Below are 23193 nucleotides of genomic sequence, written 5' to 3' on the forward strand. Positions count from 1 at the left end.
GTAACACCTGGCTTTATAATTCTGGGAGCTAAAATGACTACGAACATGCCTTATGACTTAGCTCGTACCTTTGGTCCTCGATTATTCTCTCCTATGTGTACTGAAATGAAACCAAAACTAAACCTTAAGGAAAAATCTTGGCCCTGCCCAAGCGTCCCACCTAGGGCTGGATGTGTATTTCGAGGGGTGGCCTCTTACTAATGAACATGTCCTTATCTGGTTTCTCAATATCCCTAAATTGAGCTGACTACAAAAGCCAAAGACATTTGATATACAGAATGGCTGCCCTCGAGGAGTATCTAGTAAAATTTAGAACATGCTGCCACTTAAGACTTATTAAAGACTTGATTAAGAGGAATCATATTTATAGAAGGACGGCCCAATGAATATACATGCATTCATTTATAAGCTATCTTGGATTAGTCAGGGCAGCAAAGGGCTGTATATCACTTTCACAACCTCCACATTTTGCTATCTAAACCTACTCACTTTCACACTATACTGGCCATTGGCCAATATTGAGGAGCTTATTCAAATAGCCCTATGAAAGTCTGTGCCATGTTTACTGAAAGAAATGAGGCTGCTATTTACTGTGCTCCAAAGTGCCTTCTTCGAGGATAATCCCTAGGTTTGTTTTAGCACAGTGATGGTTGGGTTCCTCTGAGCACTTGTCTGCCTTTATCCAAAGGCCACTGATCTGTCCCAGGCATTTCCTGTTAATAAGTACAAATAAGATCATGATTTTATTAAGACCCCAAATCACGATTCCCCAAGGCCCTTGCAATCAGGAAGTCCAGTTTTCCTCCACAGACATTTCTGGAATTACCCAAGGATATTGACAGAAGTGACCCAACTCTCCCCAAACCCAGCGGTGTGTTGGTAAATGTTTAACCACCAGCTCTCTGATGGAAAAAGCTACAGATTTGTAGCATTTGCTAATTTCCTTATTGTAAAAACTCCTACCATGGTCACTATGTCACGAAACAAGGAGTTGAAAAAGAGAGGCATAGCAACATATCATTATATAGTATTTACATCATACAAATACAGTAGATGTAAACAACCTCTAGACTATACATATAATAGTAAAATGTAGCAACATAAATAGGATGAGTTTTGAGTAATCATTGCCTTGGTTTTTAGTACTGTATAATTTACTTGTAAATCTGTATAATTTAAATTTTAAATAATAGCTGTCTTTAACAACTGGCTTGCAAAATTCCTGAAAGTTTAACAATGGGCTCCCCTGAGCCAGGGTACACTGGCTCCAGCACACCCGTCTAAAGCCCCGCTGGGTTGGGGTTCCCCAGCTACTAGTCTGCCCTTCAGTTTGTTAGGTTAACTAACAACCCTAGTCTAACAATGAGCAGGATCCCCTTCCTAAATCTTGCCACATGTCCAAAAAGAGTGGGAGGCAGTGTCCTACACGGTCGGAACCACTCCCTGCCAGCCCCCCGCTCAAGCCCGCCAGTGCCCAGGCCTGGGTGCTCGAAGCTGCTGCCCACCACGGTGCCCGGCCGCACCGTCTCCACCACCGGAGCCTTCTCATGTCTCTGCTTCCCGGGGGCTGGCTTCCTTGACGGGTGGCCTCCGCTCTGCCCACAGGCCACTGCTCACACTCAGGCCACGAGCGTCCCGGTGTCAGGATCTGCCACACGGGGCTTCTCTCCTGGGCGCCCCCCTACTCTGGGGCCTTACGGCGGCTCCAACTGCCTCTCCTGCTGCTGCTTCAAACATGCGAAACGCACTTCGCGTTTCCCGGTTCACAGAAACATGAACTGCTTGCAAAACCAGGGAATGAAGCTAAGAAAAGAAACGCGAGGCGAGGAGGGCACAGCACGGCCGCCGAGACGCGGGAAGGTCAGCGCTGCCTGCGCGCCTCCCAGCCCGGGAGCCTCTGCGGCGCCTGCGCGGCCCCGGCGATTCGGCGCAGTGGAAGCGGCCACCGCGGGAGACGCTGCTGCGCGGAGGCGGCGGCGGCGGCGGCGGCGGCGGCGGCGGCGGCGGCGGCGGCGGCGGCGGCGGCGGCGGCGGCGGCGGCGGCGGCGGCGGCGGCGGCGGCGGCGGCGGCGGCGGCGGCGAGAGAACCGAGTCCAGTGCGACTGCGCGAAGGCCGGGGAGGCGAAGGGTGGCGGGGAAGGAGGGCGCCTGCGCCTGCGCCGGGCTGCGTGGCGCGGCGGCGGGGTAGGGCGGCGCGGCGTTGGGACCGTCGGCGGCGCTGGTGAGCTTTGCGGAGTTGGGCGGTGCCGAGGAGAGGACGGGGTGGCGGCTGGGTCTGACGCGGCCCGGTTCGTGGGGCTCCGCTTGCTTGTTTATTTATTTATTTACCGTGTGTGCCTCCGAGTGCGCGCGCTCCACTACTTGGTGGGGAGGGGGTGGGGGGAGGGCCCGGGGGTCCAGGGGGAGCTGGAACCGGGGTCGAAACGCCGCGTGACTCGTAGGTGAGGGAACGCCGAGCGGTCGCCGCAGCCTCCGCCGCCGAGAAGCCCTTGTTCCGGCTGCAGGGAAGGAGCGTCTGGTGCCGACAAGATGGCGGACGGGGAGCTGAACGTGGACAGTCTCATCACCCGACTGCTGGAGGGTGAGTGCGGGGCCCCGCCGGCCGCCGAGAAGGGCGCCTCCCTAAGTCCTCAAGCCCCCTCTGCAGCGGATATCCCAGGGGACCCCCTTTCCCCCCCGAGGCGCCTCCGAGGAAGGGGCGCGGAGGCTGGTTGGCCAGGGGGAGCGGCCTCCGGGAACGCGGCCGGGGCTGAGGCTGGGCGAGAGGGGCTGTCGCCGCGGGCGGCCTGGCGAGGCGGGCCCGGCGGGCCGTGACCCCGCAGACCTTCGGGGGCCCGCAGGGGGACGCGTCGGCCTGGGGGTGCTGGGTGACCCTTTCCAAGGAGGGTGCAGGATGCTTGCTCCTGTGTTGTATGTCCGTGGAACGCGTATTTCTCTGTTCGCTTTTTGTGCGTTGCCTTTGGCTGCCTCCGATTCTGGTTCCGGGAGTGAATTTTATAAAAATCTTCTGCAGACGATTGTTTGATATGTTCTGCATTTTTATATGATGCTGTAGGACAAACTGTTTAAGGAGAGGATAACAGGAATTGAGTACCTCCCATTTATTATTTTGCTTAAAAAATAGTAAAAAGTCTTTGAGTTAAAGATGCACGCAAGAAAAATGGAATATGTAGACACGTTTGCTGAAGGTATTCGCTTTCGGGTTTGAGGATTTCATTTTTGCACAAACTTAGGAAAGGTCTATTATACGGCCTCCCGTGGTTTAAAAGGTATTCACTAGCCTTCGCAGCTTTTGAAGTTTCTGGACCCTTTCGTTTTTATTGAATAGTTTTATGTTGGGGTAGGGGATTGAGGGAAAGCAGAGAGAGGGAGAAGCCAGGATCTTATTCAGAGTTAATCGCGATCTTCTCCCAGTGAATCTCTTTACCCTAAAATTTGCGTCATCACTAATTGCTTTGTGAATGTGTAGGGGGGGGAATCAAGCCAGAAACCGTCGAAGGATTGCATACGCAGCAACTGTTGTTACTTGCTTTCAAATTACCTGAAGGTAATTGTTTGATATAGTGAAGCAACATGTACTTATATTTGGAAAATCATCAGAGATTATATGATGGGGGTGGGGGCGCTAGTTCTTCCTTTTTTTTAAACCATTGTCGGTACTTCATCAGTTCAGTGTACCCGTTGTGTAACAAACGACAGTATATTTGCTCCAGATGTTAAGGCCTTCCAGCCGCCTAAGACTGAATAAGAAGGAAAGTTCTACCAGGAACTCTTATGTACCTTCTCCTTTACTACCAAGTTATTCCTGGGAGGCCCCCTGGCGCCTGCAGTTAGTGTTCACTTCTTAAGACTGTCGACTTTAACAGATGTGAACATCTTGCTGAATGTTTGAGACATTTGCTTTGAAATAAATTGTGTTTTGTAATTGTGTGTTGTTCTAAGAGAGAAATATAGCTATTTTTAAAATATATTATCTTGTTAACTTGGGGGGGAAGTTCAGACCTACAACCGTTTTTACATATTTTAAATTTGGCTTGTAAATTTAAATATTTTTAAAAATCTGAAGTTATATCTCAACTTCTTTGCTTTCATTTTCCATATACTTACATATTTATATACTTCATAGGCATAAAACAAAGTAGACTTGTGTGTTTTTTAATGTTTGGTCTGGAACCTTTTAAGTCAAATGCATCTTTTTATGGTTATAGATAATTAAGACTCTTCACTATTGGATTTTTCAAGGTTATTGGTAAAAAGATACGTTGTGAAAAATAGAGTGATTCCATTTGCTTTTGTGAGTTCAAGTTGCATAAATGTTTGGTTTTGGTTTTGGATGATCATTTTTCCTTTAATTGGTGAGAGTTGTAGTCCAGATATTTTCCCCTTTTAAATTAGCAAATATTATTGACCTGCTTTGTGCCAGTCACCAGGAGTCCAAAGACAAGACACAACCTCTTCACTCAAGGAGCTCCCAGTATAAACAAGTGAACCTCCTCTCTGTTCATATGTTCAACACACCCATCAGTGAAGAGTTTCATTACTTGTTTCTTAATCCAGGGAAGTATATTTAGTTTGACAGTGCCTCCCTGAGATTCTTAAATTCTCCAAACTTCTCTCCTTTCCCCTTCCAAAATTTGGACCCATTAAAAGACATTCAAAACAGACTTGGATTTTCTAATAAGTAATTATTTTTAAGTTTTCAAATAAAAATTTTTGTGTTCACCTTGTTTTTCAGTGATACCACATGCTAGTTAAATTTAACTCAAATTTAAGTGATGGTATTTTTAGTTTGTTTTTAATCCTCAAGCTGAGGATATGTTTTTATTGATTTTCAGGGAGGGAGGGAGAGAGGGAAATATCCATCGGTTGCCTCCCATATGCACCCTGACTAGGGATCAAACCTGCAACCTTTTGATGTACCAGACACTGCTCCAACTGAGCCGCCCCGATGGTATTTTGTAAAAGCGGTCTAGCAGAATAGCTACTGTTAGTTTTGTTTGTTTTTTCCTTTGGTTTTTTTATTTTTATTTTGTATTACGTGAACATACAAGTTAATATTTGGCACAATTCTCTACTTGGTGTGGGGGCATGCAGGTGGGGATTGGCAGGACTTTATCTCATTTTTAAAATGTTGATTGGAGTTCTAAAATATTTTTGATTTTTTTTTTTTCTTCTCCTTTTTTATTAAATTGCCAGTCAACTGTAACACTTTTAGTAACGAGGTTTTATGAGATTTGTTTTGTGTTTTTCTTTTTTAGATGGGCATATCATAGATGCCATATTTACAAAGCACCTAGAACATTTAAAAAATTTTATTCAATGCAAAACAATATACTGATTTATTGTTTGAATAGTGCTTTTTCAGTATATTTTCTTGGGTTAAGTTTTACTTAGAATTGTAAGCCACTCTACCCGCGGTAGTGACCCTGCTACCACATTCTTGTGGCTTATGATAGTGCGTTTGACTGCCTGTTTAAGTTAAAAGTAGTTCAATTTTATTTAAACTAAGTGTTGAGTTTATTTTGGAAGAGGTGAAATGGGATGAATAAAATCTGATGTTTTGGGAAGAGGGTAAGCGGGAAAACTACTTCCCACCAATTAAGATAGTACTAGCTCTGTTTGCAACACAGACTTGATCCATATGTTTAAAAACTGGGCTCTACTAGTTAATAATAATTAACATGTGTCTATTATGTATATCATATATTTAATTATTTATCATATGTGTAAAACTGTGTGTGTCTGGGATTTACTTTTTTTCTGATTATAAAAGTAAATATTATTTTAGATAATTTGTGAAACAGAAAAGTGTAAATAGAAAAAACTCCAACTCCTATAATTCCACAACCCAGAGGCAGCTGTTGTTTAAATTTTGATATAATTGTTTACATAATTTATACTATTAGAATATTTATATAGCTTTATGAGTTGATTTTTCAAGTATTACATGGTGAACATTTCTCCTTGTCATTGAAATGTCTTCAGAAATATTTCAAAAGCTATTTGCTATATGATAAAAAAGTTTTCTTAGTGCTTTTTTCTTTGGCTTTGCCACAAAGCAAAGCTTGACTACTACATCACGAATTGTAGAATATTAGCATTGTATGTACTTCTGTGGGAGATATATGATTGTGTATGTATTTTGGTCCACTAATAGCTTTACGAAAATCTTGGGCTGTGTGTGTGTGTGTTCTTGCTTTGTTTTTTAATCCATTTTTCACTTTGTCTCAACCTGTGAGATGTCTCAGTTTGTAGAACTGCTGTGATCAGTGTACATCTCCCTTTCCTTTTTTGTGGATCATGTACTATTAAAATTTACTTAGACTGACAGACTGAGCAAATAGGAAGTTTTTCTCTTATGTGTCCTTTCGAAGGTTAAGAAAAAGTGGATCTGAAAAATGAAGTAGATTAATGAAACCACATTAACCCCCCCTTTGAAATAACAGTTTTGCTTAGATATAATTCACATACTATACAGTTCACCTATTTGAAGTGATTTTTAGTATATTCAAAGTTTTACAGCCATCAGCACAGTTAACTTTAGAATGTTTTCACCTCTACCACCCTCAAACACAACCCTGTTCCCACTAGCCAGCACTCCCTTTTTTCTTCACCCCCATTTCCCCCTACCACCCCGCACTAGGCAGCCACTAAATCTGTTTTCTGCATGGATTTTGCCTATTCTGGATGTTTGATATAAATGAAATTGTGTAATATGTGGTTTTTGTGATTGATGTGGTCTTTTCTTTTAATGTTTTAAAAATTTACCAATGTTGTAGCACATCAGTATTTTATTCCTTTTATGGCTGAATATGTCATTGTATAAAAATAACTCATTTTATTTATTCATTCATCACTTAAGTTGTTTTCCCTTCTTAGCTATTGTGAATAATACTGCTGTGAATATTCGTGTACAGGTTTTTGTGTGGGCATGTTTTCGGTTCCCTTGAATATGTAACTAGGAGTGGAGTTGCTGGATCATATGGTAACTCCATGTTTAAACTTTTGAGGAACTGCCAGACTGTTTAAAGCCTCTTTTCTGATTAAATTGTTTAATTATGACCCAGGATTCTAAAGGTTAGGCAATTTGAAGGAAGTGCTAAGTTGCTCCTGGCAACGTCAACTTCTGCAGGGAAAGTGTACATAGATCCAAAGTGAGGTCTGTTAGAAAAGAGCAGATTGTGGAGCGGGGGAGATCACCTGAGAGATACTTGCTTCTGGAATGAGAAGCTAGAGGAGTCATAAAGGTGGTAGGTACATTTTGTAACTTGATTGTCTGTTTTCCCATTAGTTCCAGCAGTTGAGGGAAAGTTTGGAAGAAGTAGCCCAGAAATGTTTCCGTTTCGTTATTTAAACTGAGAGCTAGAGCTTTTCTCGTCAATATCTAAATCCAAGATTAGGATTCATTAGGATTTAGAAATCTATTTACATTTGAGTCTAGACTCCAGGATTATATTAAGATTTAGGATTAGTGAGGAAAATAGTAAATTGTATGTACCTAGTAGGTTTTTTTCTCTCATAGCTTATTCTCCACATTTATTGTTTAATGGAGTATCCATCCCAATGGCAGGCGTTCTTTAACAACTCTAACAGAGGTAAAATAATGTAGGCGCATAAGGATGTCAAGATATTTAGAAATAATAACTCAAATGTCAATAACTGTTTCTGAAACAAAGGTAATCCTGGAAGTTTTGGGATTGAGATATAAGGATGCTAGGAGAAATGGTTTGTAAATGTCAGTAGGCTTAGCAGTGATGTGGTGGAGGATAGGAATTCCCAGTTGAATCTTCTAGGATTTATTTTTGCTTGGGTACAAATTTATACCCTCAGGCAGCAATTACTGCTCCTTTAGCAGCTGTAAAGAGCCAATTCTTCCTGGAAAAACAGGATCAGAGAAGATAGGAGAAAGAGATTAATGTCACAACTCTTTCTTCTGTTACACCCTCCATCTCTTCCCCAGACTGAATTGGATTACCTCTGAAGTCTTGGTTATTTATTAGTAGGTGAAATGTAAATTTTTTTTTTTGCACCTCATTCTCTGAAATATACTATACAACAGAGACATTCTATCTGTTGGATGAAATGAAAATGCTTTAATGGAAATAAAGCCTTTATTCCACAATTAAGGGTAGGAGACTAAAAGTGCAGAAGCTAATTTTGAAGGTAAGTAAGTATAAATGACCAGTAGTCAGTTCTTTCCTAAGTTTGATGGATGAATTCAGTTTCTGGTATCAGTGAATACTTGTTATACAGTAGAAAAAGTAGTAGAAGGGCAATGACAATTGTCCTTATTCTGCACTATTTACATGTGTGTAACAAAGTGATTTCTGAGGGTATGCATAACCTTCCTGAAAATCACTGGCCTCAGGGCTCTACCTCCCCAAATTTACCTGCATTCGTGCAAGGACCAGGAGAGGTATTTATGTTATGTGCATAATCTAGTGGGAACATTGCCTTTGGGTCTTCAGTTGTGCTGACACTGTATAATTTGGAGGTTTTGACACAGTTTATTTCAGTATAAAGGAATTTAATCCCCAGAATGTTCATCAGAATATCCCCGAGGTCACAACTAGTCAATTACAGGTTGACCAAAACATTTTCTTGGCTTTTCGTACTTGTCTAACACTGTTTTTACTTTTCCCCTATCCTACCTACTATGTTCAAGATTTAGAGAAATCAAAGTTACCTTTCATAATAAAAGAAGTTTAAGTACATCTATTATATATTATAGATGTGGGCATTTTAAAACATTATACCAAAAATCGACAAGTGGTAATTTTTAACAGTTAATTGTAATGTTGAAATTAATATATCAACGAAATTTTTGTTCTCTTATATTAAAATTAATTGATTTGTCCTGTATTTTAAATGGACATGACTTTGTAATATGCATTAGTCATTTGGAGAATACTGGTTAAGCTGAGTTATGCAGATGTTCTAATTGCACTCACACCTTATACAGTATTAAAAAATTACATATGTTAATATTATGCGATATTAGAGTTGATAAAGTATGGAGAAGCTGTCAAATTCATGGTATTGGTTACAAGGTTCCCGAAATTTTAATTTTCACTTGAAAGCTTGAAATGTATCATTAGCAACAAATGCCGTCAGTTGTTTACCTTGAAATGACAGGCACACTTTGTTCATTTTCAAGAATATCTTTTCAATGCCTAAGTGTGAATAACCATAGTTTGTCAGTTGTGCTTTCTAGTAAAAAAAGATGTTCTGGGAGGAAGAAGTGTCTAGATCACACTGTTTTGAACTAAAATAGTCACATGAGTGCTTTTCTTAGAGCCAACCATTATACTTTGGTATGCAGCAGAAATACTTTATGGATACTTTCTATTTAATCATACCGAATATTAAAAAGATATATACCCGCCGAGCTGGTTTGGCTCAGTGGTTAGAGCGTTGGCCCGTGGACTGAAGGGTCTTGGGTTCAATTCCAGTCAAGGGTGTACCTCGGTTGCAGGCTTGATCCCCAGCCCCCCAGCCTCTGTCCTGGGGAACGTGCTCGAGGTAACCAATCAATCTGTCTTTCTCACATTGATGTTTGTTTCTCTCTCCCCCACCCCACCCCTTCCACTCTCTGAAAAGCAATGGAAAATATCCTCTGGTGAGGATTTAAAAATATATATATATATATATATATATATAGTCAGTGGTGATGTAATAAAATTGTTTTTACTGCTTCATCAAGGGCATTCTTAAGTGAAACTGGGCTTTTTTGTGTTTAAGTGCATGGCAATAAACACACCAGTGACTACCCACTGGCACAGTTAGGCACCGCTGACTTGGTTTGTGCTAAAGTGCAAGCAGTTTTACCAACCATTGCTTTTACACTGTGCAGATGTCAGCACAGTGAAAAAGGAATCATACTTTGAGAACCACCAGGGCCAGGGCACTCCTTCCCCTACTCCTGAATTGTCTAGCCCTCACCTATATCTGTTACTTTCCTTTTTTAAAAAATATGTTTTTATTGACTTTTGGTGGGGAGAGAGAGACATCAATTGGTTTCCTCCTGTGTGCACCCCCACCAGGGATTGAACCTGCAACCTGGGTATGTGCCCTGACAGGAAATTGCATTGGCAACCTTTCTGTGCATGGGATGATGCTCAAGCAACGGCCACACCAGCCACGGCAGTTACTTCCCTTCTTTACTCTTATTATCTGTTTACCAGTGTACCTGGAATGATTTTTTTAAGTTGATTCACAGACCCCTTTGAGAATTCATGAAAGCCATGGGTCTTCTCAGAAAAATATATATGTTTATGTACATACACAATATTATATAGACATTTGGGGGTATTATACAGGGCTCCCGAAGGCCACCTGTAGACTCTGAAACCACATTAATTATTCCTATCAGACAGAATTAAGGTACATTGAAATAATGGCAACTGCCTAATTCTCATTTAAAGCTGAAGGTTCCACATTTTAGCTAATTGTAAAAATTATACATTTTTTTTCCTTTTTGTGGCTTAAAGGTAGACTTATGTGCAACATACAGATTGGGGCAAAAGCAGGTTTATAATTGTGAGTATGCGAAACACAGAGTTTATTCCTGTGTTATTTCATTGTTCTAGTTGTTTATTTAGTTTTTTAGATACGTATTTATTGCCATTTTATTGTTCATATTTTTTATCTTTTTTTTGTCTTTAAAGAAGACCCTCTAACATTTCATGTAATACTGTTTGGTGGTGATGAATTCCTTTTAGCTTTTTCTTGTCTGGGAAGCCCTTTATATGTCATTTGAATCTAAATGGTAGCTTTGCCGGGTAGAATAATCTTGATTGTAGGTTATTCTTGTATTATTATTCTTTTCCATACAAGCAACTGAAAATCTACTTTTGCCCCACCATGTATGTTGAAATTGACATTTCATCACACAGAAAAATTTAGGAAATGTAGGAAATCTGTATTTAAGTGAACTTTGCTATTGATATGTATGTAACCTTGAGTGAATCTTCACTAAGGATTGAAGTGGAGTAGACCCAGTTAAAATTAAAATATTAAAGATGGAGCAGACATGATAGGTAGTGGGATTAGTTCTTTTTTTCTTGGCATCCTTTCTGTTTTACAGAAGGCAGTTATTAATAAGAACTTGCTGGAGAAAATAGCTGATGGTTATTGAAAGATAAAATTTAATATACACACAACACACATAGACACATATATATCTCACGCCATTTGTAATTTAAAAAACAAACCTGCATTGAAAAAAATTTTACACACATACGAAATGTGAAATACAATGATTGAGTACAATTTTTTTGTAATCAAAGAAGGGGAATTCTTTGGGGGGAAGATAACATTGTGTTTAATTGAGGTTCATTTAGCATTCTGTTTCATCAAAATCGATCTCAAGCGTTCATGCTGATCTATAATGAGATTTTATGCATTTTATCTTGGAAGATGTCTTTTTAAAACGGGTACTGTCAACTGCTGATATCTATTCACAAACATGATTTTAGTTAAGTGGTTTTAGTCATCGCTTGGAAGGCATTTATAGAATTCTGTTAGTCCTCTCTTGATTTTTTTCTTTTTAGCCTGTCATTACATTAGAGGTTAATCAATTCCAGGATAGGCTTAGGCCACAGCTTCTCATCACAATTAAATAGATTTTGATATATTTTGCACTAGCAATGAAGTCTGAAGAATGCTGTTAGAACTGTGACTTTAGCTTAGAAAACATACCTGATGCAAATCTGTGAGGGAATGAAGATCTCACTTGTTTTAATTTGGACAGCACCGGAAGTGTATAAAGTAACTTGACATTTGCTTGTGATTCAAGCAACATTAGTTGTTAGAATGACTTAACCACAGCATGCATTTCAGTCTTAAGTTTTTTGTCTGTTTTTTGCCTTATAATTTTAGGAATCATTAAGAAACATTATTGAATTTGTAGCAAAATCTAATTTATAAAACTCAGTGTTTGATAATAGCAATGGAAGGTGATTATTCTCTAAGAAAAATTTCAGTATTGGCCCTGAACTCAAAAAATCACAATAAAACGTTATCTCTACTAAGCCTTCAAACTGCTGTGTGGTAGGGCGAGTCAAGATGGCTTTTATTTCTGACAAATATTCATGAAACTGAAAGTGGTTTAAGTTCATGAGAGCTAATGAAGTTCACCATTGATAACCACTTTAATGAGACCTAACAGATTAAAATATTTTTCTGCTGAGTAATTGCTCCATAGACTTCAAACACCGTAAATTTTCAAAGCTTTGTAAAATTATCCAGCTAAGTCTTTTCCTGCTCCGTGTGTATTTTTATCACCATTGACTTTTTCCCCCCTCAGCTTCTTTGAAAATATTCTTGCCTGTAGTTGTTCTACACAGGCTAATTATAGAAGCTAACTCTCCTCCACTCTCTTCAAATTCAGTATTGGCTCCTCAAAAAGCAACAGCCAAGTATTGGTAATTCCTGTGAACTCATCAAGAGCCTAGGAAAACCACTCAGATACATTTGTTTTGTTTTTTAACTGATTATTGACATTGCTCCCAGTGTCCTCAACTCTTGAACTGTTTTTACGGAAAGGCTAATAGTCTTAAGCAAGATTATTGTCTCAAGACATATTTCTTTGGCTTTCCCAATCAAACACAATTTAATTCACATTAGTAAATGGCTTTCCTCACTTGATAACACACGAGCCAGTTGGAAGCTTACTTTGATTGCAGCTTCATTTTTTTGTGTGTGAAGAAATTCCACTGTGATGATACTCCATTTAAATTTTTAAAAATTTTCTTGACTCGCTTTTCTGTGAATTGGGAATGTTGTGGTGAACATATATTACATTCTTTTAGCACAGCTATAATGTCCTAAATATAGTGCCTTGCCATCTAATTCAATTACAAAATAATCCACACTCTGCTGAGCCTTAAAAGCACGACATTCACATTCCACTTTTATTGCTTTGACTTGATGAATATGCACTGGTAATAAAAGTAAAATAAAATGTTGCAGTACAGCAATAAGCACAACACTCTCAACACTGTTGAGTTATAACTGCATCTTTGCCATTTGTAGTACCCTGGGAAACAGTGCCAAGCGATAAGAGTGCCCCATGTGGTCTCTGTCACAACTACTCAACTCTGCCATTGTATGGTGAAAGTACCCATAGATAATACATAAACAAATAAGAGTGGTTGTGTTCCAGGAAAACTTGATTTATGAACAATGAAAGTTGAATTTCATGTAATTTTTATGTCACAAAGTATTGTGGTTTTTTCCCCCCCAACCATTTAAAAAAATGTAAAAATTACTCTTAGCTTACAAGTTATACAGAAACAAGCATTGGGCCAAATTGATTCTCAGACCTTAGTCTTTCCCTCCTTTTCTGATGTAAACATGATTGTGCAGAAAAAGTTACCATATCAGGAGTCAGTAGACCTTGGTGCTTCCACCAAAGTTGAGTGACTGATTCAGTCAGGTAAAATGTAGGGTTAGGGTCCAGAGTGTCTTAGTCCTTGGCAAAATATTCCTTTAAATTCTTTATGTAATCATCTGAAATTTTGGTGTACCTCTCGCTCTGATTTTGCTTGAACAGCCACTCCATTGTTGAAGAGCATTCAACACAGGAACTGTTTGAGGGTTTGATCTTTGAGAGAAGGGAAGCACGAGTGAGCTCACCAGTCCTCACTCTGGCTTTTTTCATGGAACCATAAGGGAATCCACCCCAAACAAAAAGTTGCAGTCTTAACTGGAGTAGTGAAGAGGTGAAAGTCTGAGGCCATTAAAACAGTTAAATTTAAGTCCAAAACAGGTAAAATCCACATAGATTCTAAACTCAAAATCTTCAGTCCAGTCCCCCTAAAACCATTAACTAACTTCTAAGGTACACGTGTACAAGAGAAGATTCTAAGAAAACAGCTGGTAAGCTGAAGATCTGAGCAGAGATTTTGCCATTCCCCTAGTGCCAGAGAGGCAATAGTTGATAGTCAAACTCTACCAAGTTAGAGGGGCCATATTACACCCTGAGTTTTTCATTGAGACCTCGTCATAGCCACTCCATAAGATTGAAGGCAAAACTGAAATAGATCAACCCTCAAGAAAATGTGGCACTCTGCTGCTAAAAGGAAACAACTGGAGGAAGATGTCATCTAGAACTTCTACAGTTTTTCGTCCATAATCAAATGTTTCATTTAGCAAAATACAGGACATGCTAACAGGATCAATTGACCAAAAATCAAGAGGAAAAAGAACAACTCCACTGATAATTTAGATACTAGAATTTTTACACCGAGACTTTAAAGTGACTGATTCAATATACTCAGAATAAAGAGGAAAAGAGGAAAATTTTTATCAGATTTGGAAACTCTACAACTAAAAAAAATAGATTAACTAAAATTTAGAATTTGGTAGTTATGTTTACTATCAAATTAGAAGCAGCAGAATAAAGGAGTAGTAAACAGGATAGGGGTGGAGTTGTAGATGATTTCACTGGTGACCTAAACATTTAAAGAAGAACTTCTATCAGTTTTATACAGTTTCTTACAGAAAATTGAAAAAAAGGTAACACTTCCCAGCAGATAAGGGGGTGGGGGCTTGTGTATATAAGGGAGTACTACTTTTGAATTGAAAGATAGCTGGGATTGCCCTGAGCTATCTATCTACCCTGTTCTCTCAAACATTCAGCTAATGTATTCCTAAAGTGCGGTCATTTGTCAAAGGCTTAATCTTCTGAAGAACCTTTATCTTTTCTAATTGCATTTCATCAACTCTTAGATGTGATTATGAAATGTACTATTATGTGCCACTGGAACTGGGGAGCCACTATCAAGAAATTATTGATTACAAAGTATATCCCAGTTTCAGAGGTGTTAATTGCAGGAAGAACATGCATCTCAGAATCAGAAACTTAAAACGTTTTGCACCCGATCGGGCATGGCTCAGCAGTTGAGCATTCACCTAGGATCCAGGAGATTGAGGTTTGATTCCGGTCAGGGCACATGCTGGGGTTTCAGGCTCGATCACCAGTTGGGAACGTGCAGGATGCTGCTGATCAGTGACTCTGTCATCACTGATGTTTTATTTCTTTCCTTCTCCCTTCTTTCTGAAATCAGTAAAGATATATTTTTTAAAAGAACAACCATTTTGCTTGGTGTATTTTTGTTTTGGCACATTTTTAGTTTCTGTGGATTTGCATGATTTATAGTTGAAGCATTTTTTAGCTCTAAAAATGATAGTCAAAATGTACCTTAGTGTAACCTAAGTTGTTCACTTGGGAGGTCAAAATTAAAGAGACAGATAACTTACACAGAAAATAAAATAGATATGAGGTAAAATATTCACCATTGTAATTTAGACACTTTAATTGACACATCAAAGTGACCCACACTAGTCTCGACCTAATAATAATGTTAACCTAAGAAGAGTTTTATTCCTATAGAATCACACAGATTTTGGAAACTTTGAGGTGTGTATTTGCCATTTGAAAGCAACCAGTGATCTTTACTCTTTCAAGGAGGATACTATTTTCCCCTTAACCTAAAACAGATATTTTATGCACTGATGGTAGAACTGTATTTTTCACCATTTTCCACAGTTAAAACTTAATGCCAAGATTAAAAACTGTTCCTATTACTAGGCATTGAATCTAAGCTAGTATTCTACATATGTAATGGAAGGTACAAAGTTAGATGTCTTTTTTGGTCTTAGAAAAATCCAAATGTTCATGGGAAGTAGGTAGTAGATGTTTGAGAGCTAGTTATCTAAGTTTCCATAATAAAAGTTCTGCTGATCGTTGTTTTGAATTTCAGGGATGGTCTTACTAACTCATATTTGCTTAAAGCACATTTCAACATTTGTCTTTCTCTCCTTTTTGTTACTTGTATATTACTATATTAATGAAAGTTCACATGGCTTGTCTTTGGCAGTGAGGTTGTTTTTTCCCCCCCTCTTTTAAGCCCCTCTTGCCCTGACAAAAGAATCATAGCAACTTTCAGCAAGAAATGAATGGACTTAATTGTAAATGGAAAATAGATGGGGTTTATAAAGATACAGTCTCTGTTTTCTGTGTTTAAATTTCTTTTCAGTTAAGATTGAACGGGAGCTAACAGTATATTTAGAGGTTAAAGAGCAAGAGCAAGAGAAGGTAATGAGAAGAAATGATTGCAAGTTCAAGCTTACAGAATTTTTAATTTGATGCCCTATTGCAAACGTAATAATGCATTAAAATTTATTAAATATCTGGCATCTTTGAAAATTTGTTTCAATCAGAAAATAGAAGTTGTAGTTGATAAAATTCTTGGGACTGCCAATAATATTTCAAGGAAGTGTGTGAAGCTAAATCACCTACCGACAGCTACTTTTCATAATCTTCCTTTCTTCATAGCCACAGCTTCTTGATGCTATTTTGGCATTTTTACTACTAAATGCAAGACTTTGCTGCGAGAGTAGACCAGACACTCAGAGGTGCTCTCCCTGAAACCTTTTAGGTCTCTTGAGATGTGAGACCTCAAGCTGGCCACTGGAGAGCAAAGAGGGCTGCATTTCCATGGTTGTAGCCTGGTGGAGCAGCATCAAGAACTAGCAACAATGGAGATAGAAGCCAAAGATCATAGAATAACCTTACTGTTAGCCATAGGACACAACAGGGTATCTGGTAGCTTGCTGCTTGTGTGCCTTTTCCGATCCTCAAAAAACAGGCATGACTCGTTTTTAAAGATTATTTTATGGGTAAATTTTAGAAAACTGACTGTTTCATTCATTGTTTACCAGTACGAGGATGTCGTCCAGGAAAGATTGTGCAGATGACTGAAGCAGAAGTTCGGGGCTTATGTATCAAGTCTCGGGAGATCTTTCTCAGCCAGCCTATTCTTTTGGAATTGGAAGCACCGCTGAAAATTTGTGGTAAGTAAATGGGTAAAATTGGAAATAGTTTCTTTTGAATCCCAGTTTTTCTCCCATAGTTACATTGAAGACGATCTAGAGAAAACATTTTAAAGTTTTTGTATAAAAGAAGACGATTGATAGGTTTCATTTTATAAAATTATGTAAAAATTGACTTTTATGAAGTGACAAGTTATAGACAAAATATTTGCTATATATACAACAGATAAAAAGATTGCTATTCATACTATGTAAAGAGTTCTTATAAATAAAAAGACAGTACAATAAATAAATAAATAAAAAGAGTCAGATCTTAGAAGAAATCCAAAAACCAATAAATGTAAAATTCTGAGCCTCACTAGTGATCAGGGAAATGCAATTTTAAAAAAAATCCTGAATGCTAATCAGACTGGAAAAAATGTCAAAAATTGATATCCAGTGTTAAAGAAGTGGCAAAATGGGCATGTCAGTATGCTGATTAGAAAGGCACAGAATTTTGGGGGTCAATTTGGCAATATTCATGGCGTTCTAGCTTTGCTGTGATCATTTTTATTTATTTTGAAAATTATGTAACTTTACAGTTTATTCTTTTAAGCCTTATTTTTTAAATACGTTTTTATTGATTTCAGAGAGAAAGGGAGCGAGAGAGAGAAAGAGAAACATTGATAAGAGAGAAACATTGATCGGCTGCCTCCTGCACGTCTCCTACTGGGGATTGAGCCCACAACCCGGGCATGTGCCCAGACTGGGAATGGAACCAGCCACCTTCTGGTGCGTGGGATGACACTCAACCAGCTGAGCCACACAGGCCGGGTGTTCTTTTAAGTCTTATAGTGCTTTTGGCCAAAAGCAAAAACTTAGGACCTTAAGTGGAGTGGTCACAGTTTTCCATAGTTCACCTAACAGGGAAGTGGTATAAATAATGCATTGTACTGGCTTTTGGTTTAAAATGCAGTTTTTCTTGGTAGTGGCTGTTAGTGTTTCTGACATAGCTTTTATGGTCTTAACCACCAGTTTTTCTTAATCAGGGATTGTTTGTTACATGCAGAAATTTTTATCTGGCCCTGGCCAATGTGGCTCAGTTGGTTGAAATATCGTTCCGTGCACTGAAGGGTCCCCAGTTGGGGTGCGTGTGGGAGGCAACTAATGAATGTTTTTCTCTCACATGGATGTTTCTCTCTCCCCCTCTCCCTTCCTCTCTAGAATCAATGAAAAACATATCCTTGGGTGAGGATTTAAAAAAAAAAAATGTAGCCTGCATGTTTCTTAGGAATCTACTATTTCTACGTTCTTGCTGTTTGTTTTGCTATTTGGTATAACAAAATGACCTAAGTTAAACTACCAGATAATGAGATTAACTGTATTAGTTCTCTATTGTTGTATAACAAATTACTCTAAAACTTTATGGCTTAAAACATTAATTTCTCATCTTAAAGTTTTTGTGTCAGGAATTTGGTACCAACTTAGCTGGGTCCTCTGGCTCTAGGGCTTTCACAAGACTATAATCAAGGTGTCATCTGGAGCTGTGATCATCTCAAAGCTCAACTGTGAAAGGATTCACTTCCTTTTGGGCTGAAGGACTGAGGGCCTCTGTTCCTAATGAGCAGGTGGCCAGAGGCCTCCTTCAGTTCTTTGCCATGCCCACTTTTCCAGAAGGCAGCTGGCTTCATCATTAAGAGAGAGAAAGCAAGAGAGTGCAAGCAAGATGGAAGTCACAATCTTTTGTAACAATCTCAGCTGTGATAGTCCCTTTCACTTTTGCTGTATCCTCTTTGTTAGAAGCAAGTCACTAACTACTACCCACATTCAGGGGCAGAGGATTACACAAGGGGATAAATGTGAAGATCATTTCATAGAAGGTGATTTTACCACAGTAATCAAATACTCAAACTCATTTTTTTCTATTTTTAGGAGATATTCATGGACAATATACAGATTTACTGCGATTATTTGAATATGGAGGCTTTCCACCAGAAGCCAACTATCTTTTCTTAGGAGATTATGTGGACAGAGGAAAGCAGTCTTTGGAAACCATTTGTTTGCTATTGGCTTATAAAATCAAATATCCAGAGAATTTCTTTCTCTTGAGAGGAAACCATGAGTGTGCTAGCATCAATCGTATTTATGGATTCTATGATGAATGTAAGTAAAAATAAAAACCTATTTTTTATTAATGGAAAAGTTTCCTAATTTCTATTTCAAAAGAGTTTCTTCGATTCAGAGTTTTCTGAAAATATGATCTATTAAGCATAAGCCCAAGAAGAGAGCTTTTCATGTAAGAAGATGAAACTGGGAAATATTACTAATTAAATTGGTTCCTTGCGATCTCTGTGGTCATGTTCTTTCATATTGACTGCAGCTTATTCAGCTGAAAGACCCTTTTGTAATTAGTTTACTTAGTAAATATGCTGTCTCTTTGATTCATATAATCATTTATTTGACAAAGGTTTAAGGAAGTGTTATATGTCTGGCACTGTTCTATATACTGGGAATGCTGCAGTGCACAAGACAGATGATCTAAGTTGTAAGATCAAACAGTACATAATGTAAAACTTTTAAATAGTCACTGAAAGATTTCTTAAGTAAAATAAACTAGGGGAAAAAAACCATGGGTAACGTGTTGTCAGCAAAGAGTTAGTGTCCTTAGTAAGTATAGAAAGCTTTTACAAATTAATAAAAAATCAACAGAACACAAGAACAGACATGTCACAAAAGAAGAAATACAAGTGGGCAAAAATTACAGAAAAACTTTTTAGCCTAACTAGTAAATAAACAAATTAAATTGATACTGCCTTTCACCTATCAACTTGACAAAGATTGTTAATACCTGGTGTTGACCACGATACAGAAAAAGAGACACTCTCAGCCACTACTGGTAGGGTATAAACTGATTCAACATTTACTCATGTGTTATGATCTTTTACAAGGAATATGTATTTTTCCCTTTTTCCAAAATATAAATTATTTTTAAAAGGCTCAGGTGCTATCTCTAATACAACTTCACTGCCTTTTAAGTATCATCAAAGTAAATACCAATGTGAATTTGTTGGTTTGTCAACTTTTCTCAGGTAACTCCCTTAAGATACTATCAATTTGGAATTGCTACAATATTAGAATTCCAGAATAGCCTTTCAGTGTGCTGCATTTCTAAAGATAGCTTGGATCTGAACACACCACCCCCCACCTCCTTCCTGCATCCATAGTGTGAACATGCCCTGGAGGTGTAGTTGGTGTAGTCAATACTTTGGGCCTATGAGGAATGTTCCTAGCTAGTTCACCTAAATTCTAAATCCCAAATATCTAACCAGATAATATATCTGGCCTCAGATATATAGAGTTTACCAGCCACTCATTCAGTCATCTATACCCTTATTTGTCATCCCAGAATTGGCAGATATATCGAGCATGAACAGAGTATTGAAAATGAAATGTATGGTGTGTTAACACTCTCTTTCTCTATAAGCCACTGAATGGTCAAAGGGACCATTCAGCTAACAAGTACATTAGGACATTAGAGAGAAAGAAAAAAAAAGCTTTAGAAATTACCCTGATTCCAATTCCCTCTTGATTATTAACCATCTTGTGGTAAATATTTCAATCTTTCAACGTCAAAATTGGATGGTTTGGACTCCAGTAGAAGAAATGACAGATGTACAGTAGGGAGAAAGGTTAGTCATTGAGAACAACATGTAAGAGTTTGATATATAATGAAAAAAGTATGGAACTTCCAAATAAAAATGGTGAATTAAACACATGCATCTACTTTAAGTCTTTCTGTAACTCTCCTAAAACAATAGGAAAGAGAATTTTAATGCATAAACTTATGAGTAAGAAAAGAACAGGAGAAAAAATAAACTTGGAAAGAGGGACTATTTAGAAAATTAGAGAAGGCTGAATCCTCAGTGGAGAAAGCCAAGAAGTAACTGAGTTCACTGCAGAATCACTGCGACTATAGGCATATCTTTAGCTTCACTAGATAATGTCTAAATGATTGCCGTTTAAACATTACTGGTTTTATTGATAACTGTTATATTGGGCAATATATATTTTTTAAGACTTTTTTCCTTTTGTACTCTTATATCATCAAGGATGATATTATAAAGTATTCTAATTACTATTTTCATGGAGCTCACATTCTGATTGGAATGATTCTTTGATTTTATATTGCATTTTTATTTTTGAGGTGTAGTATATGATTTCAGTTGTTTAATCAAACCAGTGGCCAGGAAGTGGGTTGTAGTATATCAGACTGTAACCACTTTTCTAAAGCTATCTCAGAAATGGAGGTGTATTCTTAAAGGATGAAATACAGGCTTGAATCTCCCCAGGATAGAAATCACATTAGATGAGATTATATATGTGAGAGCAGCTTGTAAACACTGCTTTGAGTTATACTTGCTCACTGAGAGGCAGGTTATAGCATAAAAGCTTAGGAAATTAGTGCTTGTGTCTTTCATCACTGCCCTGGGTTAGTTGTTGCAACTTATTGCCAAATTCAGAAAAATTGAGTAACACTAAAAAGGTAGACATACACTTGAGATTGTCTTTGTTGTAGCTTTTTATTTTAGACTAAAGGAAAATTATAGCCTTTGTGTCTCTATACTTGCTAAAGTGCCAAGTTGTAATTTACTCAAAAGTGAATACTGTTAAGCACTTGGAAATTCTCCTTTCTTGGCAGTAAGTTTATGCTGTGCATTAGAGTTAAAATGGACAATGTCCAGAGGCACCCCTTTTGCTTCTGTTTATTTGTTTGGCTAGGTATTTAACTAGTATACATATTGAATGGAAAAAATAAATTCATAGTTTGTTAGACTGTTTCAAAGTTGCTATATTACAGTGATCTTAAAAGACAAGTGTTTGATGTTATTTGTTTCATAAAACACCTAGCACTGCTTTTTAAGTTTTTGTCACTTTACTGAAGGTGTGAATGTTTATTAAATTTATTACCATTTTTTAAATATACAAGTAACACTCATAGAAAAAAACAGTAAAGAAAATTGAAATCATTCATAATCCTGTGGCTGTGAGATAACCGAGAACCGTTTGAGATTTATTTATTCTATTTGTCCTTTTTATAGGCAAACGAAGGTTTAATATTAAACTATGGAAGACCTTCACTGATTGTTTCAACTGTCTGCCTATAGCTGCCATTGTGGATGAGAAGATCTTCTGTTGTCACGGAGGTAGACTAGTAAATTTGCCTTATGGGTTTTTCTTATTCTTCTGTTGTTTAGAAAAGACCTATAATATTTAAGATGTTGTTAGAAAACAAAGCAGTGCTTTTGTGAAAACTCAAGTGATTAAAACTATTTTAAACATGGATAAAATCTTTTCTACTACCTAGAAATTTATGACATTTACACAAAATGAAAATTTAGTATTTGTCTTTAAAGAATTTCACATAGGAGGATAACCATAGTTTTGTTTGAAAAAATATCTTCCTTTTGCCTCAGTTTTAACAGGAAGATGCCCCTACTATCTGTAAAAATAAGAGGATTATTAGTTTTCCTGCCTTTATTATATGCGTTTCATCAGGATCCAAACATATTTAATATGCTCACATGCCAAGAGTTCTAGGCTTTATGTAATATGTCTCCTTTAGTCCTAAAAATAATTTTTAATAGAATAAGTTATTCTGTATGACTTGTTTAAAAAGCTTGCGTCTATGAAAGTTTATTTGAAAGACTAACGTGTCTAGCATTTGGCTAGGTGCCATGAAAATATGTAGCTAGTGTTGAATTGGCCATCTTGAGGGATTTAAAAACCTATTGATAAAATGCATATTTGAAACAGATGTTGAGTAATGAAAGGAATTTATGTCAAAGTACTTACAGAGATCGTAATTATGAGAAGTCAGGAAAGGGAGAGAATTGTTGGGTAAATGATTATGGGAACGTGGGTTTTGGAGGAAAAATAGACTTTGGAGAGGTGAGAAGGACATAAGACAATCTTTTTTTATGTTTAGTTCAAGAAATGAGTGAGGACTGGCGTGACTAAAATGTCAAGTACATGTTGGGGAATGACTGGATCAGATTATAGAGATTGGAATAGTGAGCAAAGGAGTTTATTGAATGGTTTGATAGCCATATTGGGTTTTTATACAGGGAAGTAATTTAGTGGAAATACTGTAAAAAAATTAGTTTTCCATCAACGTGCGGGAAGAATTAAGTAGGACAACACTAAAAAGATAGATGCACTTTTCTAGGCTTGAGATGATAAGTCGTTTATTCTTTAATAGTTCATAATTCACTATATTAATTGAAACATTTTACAGTAGACACTAAACATTTAAAAAATTGTAGCTCTTATACATTAGTATAGCTAAGAATAGAAATGTAGCAAACAGTATGGGAT

The 23193-nt window shown here is 37.9% G+C and overlaps 1 protein-coding gene across 1 annotated transcript in view; it reads left to right on the top strand.

The window, feature by feature from the left end:
* Positions 1-2454: 2454 nt before the first annotated feature.
* PPP1CB (protein phosphatase 1 catalytic subunit beta) overlaps positions 2455-23193 on the top strand; it is a 31959-nt gene continuing 11220 nt past the window's right edge. Inside the window, exons 1-4 of the mRNA XM_087823437.1 lie at positions 2455-2581; positions 16729-16860; positions 18751-18981; positions 21918-22022. Coding sequence (XP_087679563.1) covers positions 2530-2581; positions 16729-16860; positions 18751-18981; positions 21918-22022 — 520 coding nt within the window. The 5' untranslated portion in view covers positions 2455-2529. The remainder of the gene's footprint in view (positions 2582-16728; positions 16861-18750; positions 18982-21917; positions 22023-23193) is intronic.

This window comes from Miniopterus natalensis, chromosome 13, assembly GCF_054644295.1.
Source record: "Miniopterus natalensis isolate mMinNat1 chromosome 13, mMinNat1.hap1, whole genome shotgun sequence".
Taxonomy (NCBI): domain Eukaryota; kingdom Metazoa; phylum Chordata; class Mammalia; order Chiroptera; family Miniopteridae; genus Miniopterus; species Miniopterus natalensis.